The sequence below is a fragment of the Trichosurus vulpecula genome, chromosome 1 (assembly GCF_011100635.1).
Source record: "Trichosurus vulpecula isolate mTriVul1 chromosome 1, mTriVul1.pri, whole genome shotgun sequence".
In the NCBI taxonomy this organism is placed as follows: domain Eukaryota; kingdom Metazoa; phylum Chordata; class Mammalia; order Diprotodontia; family Phalangeridae; genus Trichosurus; species Trichosurus vulpecula.
This window is the reverse complement of record NC_050573.1, coordinates 189301284-189316864: the sequence shown is the minus strand read 5'-3', so window position 1 is coordinate 189316864 and position 15581 is coordinate 189301284. Positions and strand designations below refer to the sequence as shown.

Sequence of the window (15581 nt, the reverse complement as noted above, 5' to 3'; positions counted from 1 at the left end):
GTTAGAAGGAAAAAATGAATAGGCTCTGAAAACTATAATCCCATCTATCATGGTACTGAAGGAAAAAGATTTCTACCCATAAAGCAAGTGTTCAGCCACAAGCAGATTATTATCATGTATTCTTTAAACATCAGTCTCCATCTCATAACCACTTTTTTCTTCTCTTTGTACAACTTCTTATCAAATAAGTAAATTACTTAAACAGATTCATATATCTCAACTGTATTCCTGGAAATGATTTGTTTGTATTTATATTTTTGTGTAGTTGCTAATTAGGAGTGATTGCATGGTCATGTATTTTCTCTAGTATTTACAGGGGGAAACAATTTCCTTTCCTATGGTTTCATTTGGAACTTTTCTGGGTATTTTGAGGTTGCATATTCACTGTGTATTTTAAAACTGTATTATTTAAAAATATAAATTAAATATGAATTACATATATACAAATTTTATTTATAAACACCATCTCTGTTAACACTGACCATCTGCATTTTTGAAACTAATGGTCCACTCAATTAGCCAGTACAGAACCATGTTTGAACTTTGGAAATGCTTTCTTCCTGGTCCCATCCCACAGATCTCCAGTAAAGGCTGTGGGTTTCACAAAATAAAGGGGATATTGATCAAGAATGTTAAAACTCAAACAAGGACCATTTTTTCCATTAGAATGAATGGAAAAATAGATTAGAAATCACCACATCCTATTTAAAGAAGCTAATTTCTTAATATGAAAAACATTTATTTTCTAAATGCTGTCATAGGATGTGAACAATTTTAAAAACTGGTTCATCAACTCAGTTTTTTTCTGAATGTTACTCTTCCTAAAAGGTGTGTAACCATCGTTATTTTTTCCACCCTATTTTGGAGGTTTGTGATGTTGTGTTTTGAAGTAGAAAAAAGTCAGTATAATAAATAGGTTTTTAATCTGGCTCCCTCCCACCTTTCTGGTCTTCTTAGATCTTGCTTGCTCCCCTCCTCCACCCTGAGAACCAATGATACTGGACTTTTTGCTGTTTCTTGCACAAAACATTCCATCTTCACTATTGCCCATGACTGAAGTTATATCCTACCTCATCTCTTCCTGGTTCCTTTGAGTTTCAGACAAAATCTCAAGTTCTACAAGCCTTTCCCATCTCTCTTAATGTTAATGCCTTCCCTCTAAGATTATTTCTAAATTCTCCTATTTATATTGTTTGTATATAGTTGTTTGCATGTCTTCTCTCTATAAGAATGTGAGCTCCTTGAGAGTAAGGGCTATCTTTTGCCTTTTTTGCTTCCTTAGCTATTCTTAGTCAGTGTTTGACACAGTAGGGACTTTAAAAATGCTACTTGACTTAGTTTCACTCATAATAACCACATTAATGGCTTGTGTTTATATATTGTTTCATATGAGCTATACATACACTTTATATAACTGGACCTTCTCATCTCATAGGTAGGATAAATGTTATTTCACAAATTCTGTGGATAAGGAAACCAAGGCTCAGTGATATGCTTCACATCACAGAGTAAACAGAGCTGGATGTGGGTCTTCTGGCTCCAAGAGACCACTATATCAAGCTGCTTTCTCTTAATCTGGATCTTCTTAAAGGTCTATCGTCCAGTTAAAATTTTAATCTTATTGGCAGCAAAAAAACAAAACAAAACCTTAATTTCCTTTTATTTTCTCCAACAGAAGTAAGAAGTCAACGATGTGATATGGCGACATTAAGGTCTACTTACATGGGTTAGTTTCCATTTCATTTAGCTAGCCCTAAATAGCAATTGCTACTGTCTCATGTTTTCTTAACTATAATTACTGCTGAAATGTTCTGTTTGTATACATACTTCCAGTGTCATTATGAAAAGGTATTTTTTAGTCTTGGAAATAAAATAATTTTAAATTACAAAGCTACTAAAATAATTGTCACCTAACAACTTTAAAAGTAATTTGATTGGGGGCAGAGCCAAGACGGTGGCTGGTAAGCAGGAACTAGTGTGAGCTCCGAACCGAGTCCCTCCAAAAACCTATAAAAAATGGCTCTGAACCAATTCTAGAACAGCAGAAGCCACAAAACAGGAGAGGGAAGCAGGGCTCCAGCCCAGGACAGCCTGGATGGTCTCTGGGAGAGGTCTATCCCACACGGAGCTGGGAGCTGGGAACGGAGTGGAGCAGAACGGCGTGGACCATCCAGACCAGAAGCCGGGCGGAGGGGGCCCTAGCGCCCTGAATCAGTGATCTGCGGCAGTTACCAGACTCCTTAACCCACAAACATCAAAGACTGCGGAGAAGGTTAGTGGGAAAAGCTGAGGGAGTAGAAGGAGTTCGAGGTTCGGTTTCCATCCCCGGGGGCAGCAGAGGTGGGGCAGCTACAGCTGTTGTTACTTCCAGCTCCAGGCCCACCTGGTGGGAGGAATTAAGTGGCAGATCAGAGCAGGAGTGCACAGCCTGCTGAAGATCTAAGCCCAGTCTGGGTTGGGGGTTGGGGAAGGAGCAGTGCTGGTGTGGCAGAGCTGGCACCTCCCCCTAAAACGTGGAACATAGAAATCTCTAGTCTACAAGCAGTCATACCCCGCTGAAAAACTCAAGGGTCAAGTTAGTTGGCTGGGAATATGGCCAGGCAGCAAAAACGCACCGAGATTCAGTCTCAGACTTTGGATTCTTTCTTTGCTGACAAAGAAGACCAAAACATACAGCCTAAAGAAGTCAATAAAGTCAAAAAGCCTACACCAAAAGCCTCCAAGAAAAACATGAACTGGTCCCAGGCCATGGAAGAACTCAAAAAGGATTTGGAAAAGCAAGTTAGAGAAGTAGAGGAAAAATTGGGAAGAGAAATGAGAAGGATGTGAGAAAACCATGAAAAACAAGTCAATGACTTGCTAAAGGAGACCCAAAAAAATACTGAAAAATACACTGAAGAAAACAACACCTTAAAAAACAGACTAACTCAAATGGCAAAAGAGCTCCAAAAAGCCAATGAGGAGAAGAATGCCTTGAAAGGCAGAATTGGCCAAATGGAAAAGGAGGTCCAAAAGACCACTGAAGAAAATACTACTTTAAAAATTAGACTGGAGCAAGTGGAAGCTAGTGATTTTATGAGAAATCAAGATATTATAAAACAGAACCAAAGGAATGAAAAAATGGAAGATAATGTGAAATATCTCATTGGAAAAACCACTGACCTGGAGAATAGATCCAGGAGAGATAATTTAAAAATTATTGGACTACCTGAAAGCCATGATCAAAAAAGAGTCTATATATCATCTTTCAAGAAATTATCAAGGAGAACTGCCCTGATATTCTAGAGCCACAGAGCAAAATAGAAATTGAAAGAATCCATCGATCGCCTCCTCAAATAGATCCCAAAAAGAAATCTCCCAGGAATATTGTCACCAAATTCCAGAGCTCCCAGATCAAGGAGAAAATACTGCAAGCAGCCAGAAAGAAACAATTTGAGTATTGTGGAAACCCAATCAGAATAACCCAAGATCTGGCAGCCTCTACATTAAGAGATCGAAGGGCTTGGAATGCGATATTCCAGAGGTCAATGGAGCTAGGATTAAAACCTAGAATCACCTACCCAGCAAAACTGAGTATCATGCTCCAAGGCAAAATATGGATTTTCAATAAAATAGAGGACTTTCAAGCTTTCTCAGTGAAAAGACCAGAACTGAATAGAAAATCTGACTTTCAAACACAAGAATCAAGAGAAGCATGAAAAGGTAATCAAGAAAAAGAACAAGAAAAAGAAATTGCAAGGGACTTACTAAAGGTGAACTGTTTTGTTGACATTCCTACATGGAAAGATGATGTGTATGATTCATGAGACCTCACTATTAGGGTAGCTGAAGGGAATATGCATACATATATGTTTATGTATATATATATATATATATATATATATATATATATATATATATATATATGTATTTATGTATTGGTGAATGTGTATGTATGTATATATCTATGTGTGCATATTGTCTAATTGGAACCTTGAGAATCTCATGAGGTAGATGCTGTTATTATCTCCATGGTACAGATGAGACGCCTGAGACCAAGGTACTTACTTTACAGAAGTCAGATGACTTGCCCAAATATCACATCACTAGTGTTTTTTTTAAAGGGATATAGTGAGCAGCTTAGGATCATTGGGAATACTATATAGTTTGCAATGTGATCTTTCCAGAAGAATTTTCAAATTTAGTCCCCCAAAAAGGCATGTACATACATACATACATACATACATATACATATATATATGTGTGTGTGTGTGTGTATACATATGTGTGTGTGTGTGTGTGTGTGTGTGTGTGTGTGTGTGTGTGTATAGCTTAACCCTTCAGACTCCCTTAAATTACAGCCCCTCTGGAATATCGTATTCCAAGCCCTTCGATCTCTTAATGTAGAGGCTGCCAGATCTTGGATTATTCTGATTGGGTTTCCACAATACTCAAATTTGTTTCTTTCTGGCAGCTTGCAGTATTTTCTCCTTGATCTGGGAGCACTAAGTATCAAAATGATAGACTTTCACATTTAAAAGGAAGTTTCGAGGACTACTTATCTAAATTTACCAAGAGGCCTCTGTGTAACCCTAAAAACAAGTGGTCTTTGACCTTCTCACTGAGAATCTCTAGTATGAGGAAATCTTCCAAGGCTAACCATTTTGATAATGTATTGTTCTAATTGTTAGCAAGTCATTCTTTGCACCAAACAAAAATATATTTTTTTGCAACTTCCTCCCATTGCTCCTACTTATGTCCAGCAAAGTCAAGAAAAATGAGTCTAATCGCACTTCCACATTGCAAAACTGTAAAAATTTGGAAAACAATGTTACCCCCAAATCGCCACTTCTGTATGACTGTACCGTTAACCAATCCTTGAACAGCATGGGCTCAGGACTCTTCAGTATTCTGATTGTGCCCCTGAATGTGATACTGTTTCTCAATGTCCTTCTTAAAATGTTGTTCTCAGATCTAAAGACAAGACTCCAGATGTGATTTCACAAAAGTAAGGTACATATGTCAGGACTAGCACTGGTATGGCAGGATATTATAGCTCTCAGTGCAGTTTAAGGTTACATTAGCTTTCCTAACTGTAATATCAACACTGCTGATTCAGCTTAAGCTTGCAGGCCATTAAAACTCCTAGATCATTTTTAGACAGCACGAGAAATGCTGCCAAAGATTTGCTGAAATTTAGGTAGTATGTCTACAGCACTACCCTGATCTACTAGTTTAGTAATTCTATCAATGAAAAAGAAAAGTGGCCATTTTGTCATGAACCATTCTTGATGAAGCTATCAAATTATCAAATTCTTATCAAATTCTTTCACCTACTATAAATTTAATACCCTTCGTCTTTCCTTTTTAAAAAATTGGAACCATGATACTCCAAAATATCGGACAACTCTTGTATTCTTCATCTTTCAAAGATAGACTAATCATGGTTCAGAAATCCCGTCCTACATTTCTCTCCACTTCACATTAATCATTCCTGTTCCATTTCCTCTAGTCAAAAGATCATTCCTCCTTGAATGAAAAAAGGAAGTAAAGTAAGAGTTGAGTAGTTCAACTTTCTCATCATCTTTCATTACAATACAATAAAATGCAGTGTAAAAGGCAATGCAATGCATTACAGGAAACCTTTATTAAGTGTCTGCTCTAGGCCAGGCATTGTGCTAAGTACTGACGATATAAACAAGGAAAAGAAAGACAGTTCTTGCCCTCAAGAGGCTTACACTCTATGAGGGGGCAACAACACACCAAAAGCTGAAAAGTAGGAGGTGGGCAGGAAAGGTATGATGTGGGCATGATAGGTCTGATGATGGTGGAGTCAAATCCAAGGAGTACAAATGGTGGGCAATGGCTGGTCTGGGAGCCCTCTTTAAATGGAGACTTTGGGACAGGCTTTTTGCTTTGCCTTCCAGTCAGAGGGGCAGAGGTTACTAAGGATACTGATGAGGTGTGAGTAATCACAGGGGTGACACGAGTTTCCTAGGGAAGAGTTTTTCCTGGGGGCATGATGATGCAAGGAATATAGCTGGTTCCTGTGGTTATGTATGGTTACTGTGGGATAGGTACAATTACTTTCATTGTCTTCTCCACAATTAAAGACAGCTGTATCCTTCCTTTAATCTTATCTTTGTCCACATTGGTGGAGGGGGGTGGGGGGCGGGGTGGGGGCCACACCAGGAAATAAAGGCCTTGATGCTGAATTCCACATTTACCAACAGCCACAGATCTTTCTGTGCTTTATTATTCCTGAAACTTCTTTTTCAGGACTATGTTCTTTCATATTCATCCTATTATTTGTTCTAACTTCCATCTTCTGTATGTGTTTTTAAAATTCTAAGCTGCTCAATGAATTGACATCAATCTTTGTGGGCAAGTCCTTTTCTACCTCACTGAAACCATTTCAACTTATTTCTTTAAAAACTCATTCTTGAGAGCCTGCCATTGCTTCAACACTGACTTACCATTCAAAACATTAGGTCACTGGACCCCACCAAAAATGGGACTTTGTATTTAAAGCAAGAGGCACCAGGGAACCACTGGAGTTTATTGAGCAAAGAAATGATACAACCAGATATTAAGGAATATCGCTTTGACAACTATGTTGAGGGTAGATGAGAGAAGGGACAAACTAGAGGCAGAAACAAGTAATTAGTAATAGTAATTAGAACAAGTAATAAGTAATTAGTAAACTATTATAATTACCCTAGTAAGAGGTGCTGAGGGCCTGAACTAGAAGATATCTATGTGAGTAGACAAAAAGGGTACAGGCGAAGGACATGTAATAGAATTACAATTGAGAATACTTGGCAAGCAAATATGCATAGGGTGTGGAAAAAAGAGGAGTGAAGGATGACTCCAAAGTGAATGAAAGCATGGTGGTGAGCACCAAAGAAACAGGGAAGTTTGGAATAGGAGTGGGATAGGGGAGGAAGGTGGGTATATCATGAGTTCTATTTTGGTTATGTTGAATTTGAGATGTATATAGAATTGTTCTAAACATACAATAAGAAGTTGGCAATGATGGACTAGAGCAAGATATATAGTTCTTAGAGTCACTGACTTAAAGGTTTAAAATTGAACACATGAAATCTGGTGTGGTCCCTAAGAAAGTGTAAAGAGAGAATAAGGGATTGGGGAACATCCACCTAGTATGAGGGACCTGAATGAGGATCTAGCAATAGAAACTGCGCAGTGGTCAGAAAAGTAGAAAACCAAAAGAGAGTAATGTCATGAAAAGCCAGAGAAAGGAATATCCAGGGGGTGAAGGTGTCAAATGTTGCACAGAGGTCAAAAATGAGGAGAACTGAAACAAAGTCATTAGATTTAATGATCCAAAGATTACTGGAGTGAGAAGTTTCATTTAAACCATAAGGCTGAAAGGCAAATCTTAAGATGTTAGAAGTGAGTGACATTAGAGTAAGTAGAAGCATCATATGCAGACACAGCTCTTGCTAGGACTTTGGCTGTGAAGAGAGGAAAGATAACAAAATGAGAGCTTAAGAGAAGGTTTCTTGGGAGGCAGTGACACCTGTACAGTGGGCTTTGAAAGTTCATTAGGCAAGTAGGGGTAAAAACAAAAAAAATAAATTCCGCTGAGTATATTTGTATTAAGAACAACACTCATCAATAAGTTTTATTGAGTAATGGCTCAATAAAACACGCTTATTATAGCACTAGCCATATTACTGGGGAACAGTAAACATAAGTTAAAACTCTCTTGACAAGAAGGAAGAGATGGAAGGAGAAGGAATAAAAGGGCAAGCAAAATTATTTTTCTCTGCTAGTGAAAGGTAATAAAAGTGTTATGTCAGTGAGTGGGGTGTTCTTATGATACTGGCAACTGCTGTCCTAGTCCCACTGTGAATTTCCAGGAAGCAATAATTATTGTTTATGATGATACCACAAATAAGGGCAAGAGATGAAACATTTCTAATGTACCATTAAAATTGAGAGAAGGATTATTTTTGTTAGGTTCTAGGTTTCATATTTTATTTTCAAATGGTATTAATAATTTTAAAGTATCAACTAAAGCAATATGAAATGCAACAAAGTACGTTATCAATAAGCAAAAGTGAGAATCTACTTCAGATCCACACAGAGTTAAAAGGACACTTTACTCACTTAAAATGCTTTCATTAATTTAAAATTCACATTAATGATATACTTTAAAAAGCACACAGTACTGCTAATCAATATTCAAAGCACAGTTAAAATATAATGAATGATGATAGGAATATATTACAAATGGGTAAATGTTACAAAAAATAAAATGTTTTGTTCAAACATTTTAATTTTAAAGGATATTTATTTGTTCTATTTTATTTATATCTATTACCATAAACAGCAAATAAGAATAGTAATACTAGTTTAAAAAATACAGAAATTTACTACTATGGTACAACATAATGGAACATAATAATTCTTAGAAGGCACTATTATTAAATACTTTAGTAATTTAGAAGAATTTTTTTCCTCCATAAAATATTCAATCACTATACTATTACATGCTTGGAAAAAAATGATATTGAACTCATGGATGGTTCTGAATATTTTATGAGGAAGTTTGAAAAGATCTTACCCCGTATTGATAGATATGATTTCTATCAGTGGATTTTTTCTTATCTTTGGCAAATCCAATCGAGCTCCCCCCAAACGTTTTCCATTAGATTTTTTTTGACCCAGGAGTCTCACAGAGTGACCTTCGAAAGAAGCATATAAATAGATATTAAAATGAAATATATGACTTCACTTTAATTTATAATTCCTGACAAATAACGTTAGTGTTTGTAAATATGTGAATGCTTATTGTACATATGTTATGTTAGTGTTCATAAACATGTTAATGTTTGTAAGATTTTAGGGATACTCTGTATTTAACTACTTTTTTAAAAGAGAAAGACCACAGCAAAAATGTGATACGACATTGCCTTCATAACATTATTTAAGTAAAAATGTTTTTCTTGAGACTACATTCTGAATATGTGTGGTTTTCATAATTTCCATTGTGTACTGCCTAGACTTGAAGGGAAACTGTGAGTGATAACTTCATAGTTTTTTTTAAATGCAAGTTCTTTCTTTTTTATTTACAATTATTTAGTATTTCGTCTTGTCCCTACTTACATATAAAAAAACAATTTCTAACCTTTTTTTAAAATTTTTGAGTTCCCAAATCACTTCTTCCCTTCCCACCCCACCTCTGATTGAGAAGCCAAGCAATTGGATACAAGTTATACACGTGTCATCATTGAAAACATTTCCATATTAGTCATGTTGTAAAAAGAAAACAGGAAAAAACAAAGGAGAAAAATAAGGAAAGTTTGGTGTGTTTTTTTAAAAGTATGCTTCGATTTGCATTCACACTCCTCCAGTTCTTTCTTTGATCATTCTTGGATCATTCAATTGCTGAGAATATCTAAGTCATTCATAGTTGATACTCATACAATATTGCTGTTACTGTATACAATCTTTGCCTGATTCTGCTCAATTCACTTTGCATCATTTCATGTAAGTCTTTCCAGGTTTTTCTTGTAGCACAATAGTACTCCATGACAATCATATTCCATAACTCGTTCAGCCATTCTCCAATGGGCATCCTCTCAATTTCCAATTATTTGCTACTAGAAAAAAGCTACTAGAAATATTTTTGTACATTTAGGTTTTTTTCTGTCTTGTTTTTTATCTCTTTGAGATATAGACCTAAGCTATTGCTGGTTCAAAGGATATGCATGGTTTTACAGCCCTTTGGAAATAGTTCCAAACAGCTCTACAGAATCACTGAATCAGTTCACAAATGCACCATTAGTACCATTACTCCCAATCTCCCATCTTCCTCTCCACTGTAAGAGCTCTTTCACGCCTCTTTTATGTCAGATAATTTAGCCCCATTCTACCTCTCCCTTTCCCCTTCTCCCACTGCATACCTCTTCCTCACCTCTTACTTTTTTTTAAAATAACATAGCATCATATTTAACTCATATCCATGCCCTCTTTCTATGTACACTCTTTATAACTGCCCTAAGAATGAGAAAATTCTTAGGAGTTACAAGTGTCATCTTCCTATGGAGGAATGCAAACAGTTTAACCTTATTGAGTCCCTTTATGATTCCTCTTTCCTGTTTACCTTCTTAGGCTTCTCTTGAGTCTTATATTTGAAAGTTAAATTTTTAATTCAGCTCTGGTCTTTTTATCAAGAATGCTTAAAAGTCTTCTATTTCAATGAATGTCCAATTTTTCCCCCTGAAGGATTATGCTCAGTTTTTCTGGGTAGGTAATTCTTGGTTGTAATCCTAGCTCTTTGCCCATCATAATCCAAGCCCTCCGATTCTCTAATGTTGAAGCTGCAATATCTTATGTTATTCTGACTGTGGCTCCATGATAGTCTGACTATGGCTCCGTATTTCTTTCTGGATGCTTGCAATATTTTCTCCTTGACGTGGGATTTCTGGAATTTGGCTATAATATTCCTGGGAGTTTTCATTTTGGGATCTATTTCAGGATGTGATCAATGGATTCTTTCAATTTCTATTTTACCCTCTGGTTTTAGGATATCAAGGAAGTTTTCCTTGACAATTTCTTTGAAATATGATGTCTAGGCTCTTTTTTAGATCATAGCTTTTCATGATCTCTCCAAAAATTCTTAAATGATCTCTCCTGGATCTATTTTCCACGTCACTTTTTCCAATGATGTATTTAACATTTTCCTCTATTTTTTTTCATTCTTTTGACTTTGTTTTATTGTTTCTAGAATTGCCAATTCTAATTTTTAAGGAATTATTTTCATCACTGAACTTTTGTACTTCCTTTTCCATTCACCCAATTCTACTTTTTAGAGTTCTCTTCAGTGAATTTTGTACCTCTTTTTCCATCTGGTCAATTTTGCTTTTAATTCTTTTCTTCAATGAATTTTTAAGCCTCTTTTAACATTAGGTGAATTTTGTTTTTTAAGGTGTTATTTTCTTCATTATTTTTTCTGTGCCTCCTTTAGCAAGCTGTTGACTCTTCTCATAAATTTCTTGCATCACCTTCATTTCTTTTCTCCACTTGTCCTCTCTCTTATTTGATTTTTAAAATCCTTTTTGAACTCTTCCCAGAATTCTTTTTTGAGCCTATGACCAATTCATATTTTTCTCTGAAGCTTTGCATGTAGGTGTTCTGATTTTGTTGTCTTCTACATTTGTGTCTTGATCTTCTCTGTCACCATCATAACTTCCTATGGTCAGGCACTTCTTTCATTGTGTGCTCATTTTTCCAGGCTATTTCTTGACTTACGATTTTATGATAAAGTTGGGCTCTGCTCCCGGGTAGAAGGGCACTGTCCCAAGCTTCATACCTTTCATGCTGCTGTTTTTAGAACTAGCTCTGGGAGTCTTTTTAGATTTTTGGTTCTTCCAAGGTGGTATGATCTAAGGAGAGGTGTTCACTGTTCTTCTGGCCTGTACTCTGATCTTTAAGTGACCACATGTACTCTTTTCCGTCCTGGAACTGTGACCAGGGCCCCCACTCCTCTGTAGCCACAAGCTCTGGTATGCTAGTGCTCTGCCTTGCCCTGGAACTGTGACCAGATGCTAGCATAGGCACTGCAACACACTCCTGTACCCAGTGCAAGCAAAGGGACTCCTGTAATCTCCTTCTTACCAGATGTCTGACCCCCTTACCATCTATGGACTGAAAACTCCAGAATGTTGCTGCTGATTTAATCACCCCCAGTGCCTGCTCTCAGTTTGGTGGGGCGCCACCTGCTCAGCACAGCCCGTACTCTACTCTTACTCTGGTACAACAGACCTTTCCTGCCAACCTTTTATGTCATTTTAGGCTGGAAAATTGTTTTACCCCATCCTTTTATTGGTTGTGCCACTCCAAAATTTATTTTGCGGTATTATTTAAAGTTGTTTGGAGGGGAATTTGGGAGAACTCAGAGAAATATCTGCCTTTTCTCCATCATCTTGGCTTCACCCCTTAATAATTTCATAATTCATAAGTGAGGATATTTCACAGGTTTAATGCAGAGATAGGAATTTCCCAATTCAATTAAACATTTATTAAGTAGCTATGATTATAGCTACACTCTCAGTAGGGAAGATGATAAGTTAAGGAAGAGATGGTTGTTATCTTAAAGGAACTAACAACCTTATAGGTTCTATCACATTCATTATCCCTCTCTGTCTATAGTTTGATAAAAACAAATTATCCAAAGCTTGGGGTTGCACTTTGTTGCAAGCCTGTGGTTTGAAATCCTATGCAACCCCAATAGCCAGCAGCACTTCAGCAGTATTCTGTGCTACGGAAAATCTCTATAGAAGCACGGAGAAACAGAGAAAAGGCGCAGGACAGGTGTCTCAACTCCATATAGCAGCATCTGCTACCACTTCCTATGAGGTACCAGAGATTCAAGCTCCAAAGAAATCATCCCCACCTGCAATAGCACCAGTGACTACTGTGTACTGCTGGGCCAGTGAACTGAGGAACAGAGGAAATGGAAAGGAAGAAGGGGAGAATATCAGGGGCAGTGGTACTCCCCGCAAAAAGTAACTTAGGGTAGAGACCCAGGCTGGTGAACCCATCAACTGCCCCGTAAAGGAAGAGACTGAGATACTTTAAGATCTAATCCTCAGGGAAATTACCATCACTAGAGAGGGAGTCAGAAACTGAGCAATAGGGGAAAATAAGGGGTGAAAGACTGAAATAATCAAAGATTTTAGGGGAAAGAAAAATTCAAAGATCTTGAGCACAAACAGACAAATCAACATGGAAAACATTAACAGCAAAAGAAAATGTGGCCTCCAGATCTAGTAAATAAGATCAGTCATCTATGAATAAACACTGCAAAACAAAGGAAAAGGATTCAACACCTGGTGAGACTGAGGACCTTGTGGATTTTGAAGAGAACATGCAACCACAATGCACTGTTTCTGAGTGGTTTAAAAGAAAAATGAGCCACAAGAAAGGAGAACTTATGGCCTACAGAACATAAATAACTGGCAAAATAGAATGAAATGGATTGACATCTCTCAGGAATTGTGTTGGTTCTGGCTATACCCAGAGAGTTTTTTCAAAATAGAAACCCAAAGTGTAACTCAGGGATTTCTAATATCTGGAAGCATAAAGAAGAGACCCTTGACTATTTGAAGGGAATGTCATATAACAGGGCTGATTGCTTTTGGACAATACCTGAAGTTTATTTGTAATTTCATGCAATCATAACAGGCCTGTTGGTTTTGTCCCCACTGTCTTTTTCTTTTTTAGTTCTGTCCTCTGGAGCAAGTCTTTCTTCTCATTCTCCTAAGGACTGTCAAGCTTGCTTTACATTCTCTTAGCTTTGGTTTGCCCCCATGTTGCTGTTCCTAAATTGGCCTTCTCACTCCTAAACGGAGTGAGTGAACTAGATTTCACCAGGAATTGTTTCCTTGTTTGTTCACTTGGAACCATTGGAAACTGGAGGGAGATGATTTGGAGTTGTGTTGTCAAAGGCAATTAGGTGCAATGCATTGAGGGGACTGATTCCTGTAAGTAGTTTAAAATTTTATGATTAGGCAACAAGTTAACATTGAAATTGTCCTTTCCCTAACTATAGATGAATAGAAGTTTTTAATCTTAAAAAAAAAAAAAAGAAAGCCCTTGAGAGGGAAATATTTGGAGGCTGGGAAAAAGAAGAAGTGCCTGCTTTCTACAGATCTGCCCCTTATAAGAAGAGGCCTTTGTGAACCTGGGTAGGTTGGAGAATTTGCATTTATCAGGATCTTTGCAAAGTCCCCAGGATGACAGTGTGTACCTGGAGCTATTGTGTCTAATTAATCCAATCTTCTTACCCTCCAAAGGTCACAAAATCCTCAGGGAAGATGCAAATGTAATAATGTAATGCTGAAATACTTTAATTCAGTGAAAGTTTGTTTACTTCAATTGTTCAGAAAATAGTGAGGGAACTAATAAAACTAAACTTCATCACCAAGTAACTAATAAAACCATCAGTCACAGCCTTTTCTAAAATGACTTTAATAATTACACTACATTAAGTAATTTCAAAAATAATGTGCATTCAATATGAAAATTCCTACTCCAAAGAACAACAGAGCTTGGAGTCAAGCACAGCACTTGGCATATTAGAGCTCAGATTTTGAAGTCAAGTTAAACTTTTCAATCAAAAGTCCAGTTAATGAATAGGTAACTAAGATTGGCATGATAACATAATAGTAATCTGAGAGATGCCAAAAGTTCAATAATGACTAAGCAAAGGCATACTTTTTCACACCAGCATGATATAAATTTCATTACTTCCTGCTGTGATTTCAGTAATATGCAGCCTGCACTAATAACATTTGATAAATTATTCATCTTCCCCATCTACATGCAAATAAAGGGACATATCTCTGCCTGATGATATAATGAATTATTTTCCAATTCAGTAGTTCATTAAAAAAGCCAAAGACCTAATTTTAAAAAAAAGAAACTAAAAGTGATAGGATAGTACAGATAAAAAAGAGAAATAATAAGAGAATATCTCTTTATACTTGACTTAAGATGAAAGCAAATTCAGACAAAGATATAAACTAGTCTAACAGTCTGAAATTGCTATTTTAAATATGTGAGCTTCTATAACTAATTTTACTCTAAATGAAATTCTATCCTAAGTATTTGTGTTTAAATTTAATTGGTAAAATACTTATAATTACTATAATGAAAAGTTATTTTGATAGTAGTCACATGTGCTCCATTTCTTTACTATCACCATCTTCAACCTGATAAATCATGACAGAACACAATATAAACAAAACAAGTACGAGAAGTCACAAAGGTATTCTAAAAAATGGCATATTATTTTAGAGGAGGAAAAAGAATACAGAATTAAGTAGTATAGGAAAATTTCTTTCACAGTAAAGGCCAAATTGGTCCAAAAGAAGTCGAATGGGTAAAAGGTGGTAACAATAATGGCAATGCAAATGGCAAGTTCGGGAGTCTGGCCATATCTGCATTTTAAATATGAATAACATATGGCTATTTCTTCAGTATATCTTTCTTATCTAGTAATAGTCTATGGAAATAATGTCAAAAGTGTACATCTGACTGTAGACATAAACCAAAAGCTTTTGCCTATGAGAAAGAACTAAAAACCCATGTGCTTCTTGAGAACATATGTTATAACTTGCAGATGTCTATATTCTATCATTTCTCCTTTCTTTCCACCAGTCCAATAATTGATAACAACCCCAACCACTGATAAAAAAATCTTCACTCATAGCTTTGGTGAAGTGGTAGACCTGCTAAATAACAATAAATAAGTATCAAAAGAGTGATCAATTATGAGGAGTACCTGATGACCAATTATGTCAAAACAGAGACATTAAAAAAGGGCAAGGCAGGGCAGAAAAGAAACCAAGACTAAACACATGCAAATGTTTTTTCTTCATCTTAATTTTGTAGATAAAATTTATAGCAAGAGTTGAGAGAAATCAAACTTACCCAATAACAATATAAATACAAAATTTATTGAAGCAAGGTCCCACAAAAGCCAAAACAATAATCATTTACAAATCAACATGCAGCTATCTATTGAACAGTAAGCTTATATGTTATCAAAGATATGATAACCTATG

At 36.4% G+C, this 15581-nt stretch overlaps 1 protein-coding gene across 1 annotated transcript in view; it reads right to left on the bottom strand.

Annotated features, from left to right (window-relative positions):
• Positions 1-15581, bottom strand: part of CDKAL1 (CDK5 regulatory subunit associated protein 1 like 1) — a 695070-nt gene that overhangs the window by 460749 nt on the left and 218740 nt on the right. Inside the window, exon 8 of the mRNA XM_036741492.1 lies at positions 8573-8693. Within this exon, the coding sequence (XP_036597387.1) occupies positions 8573-8693 (121 nt within the window). The remainder of the gene's footprint in view (positions 1-8572; positions 8694-15581) is intronic.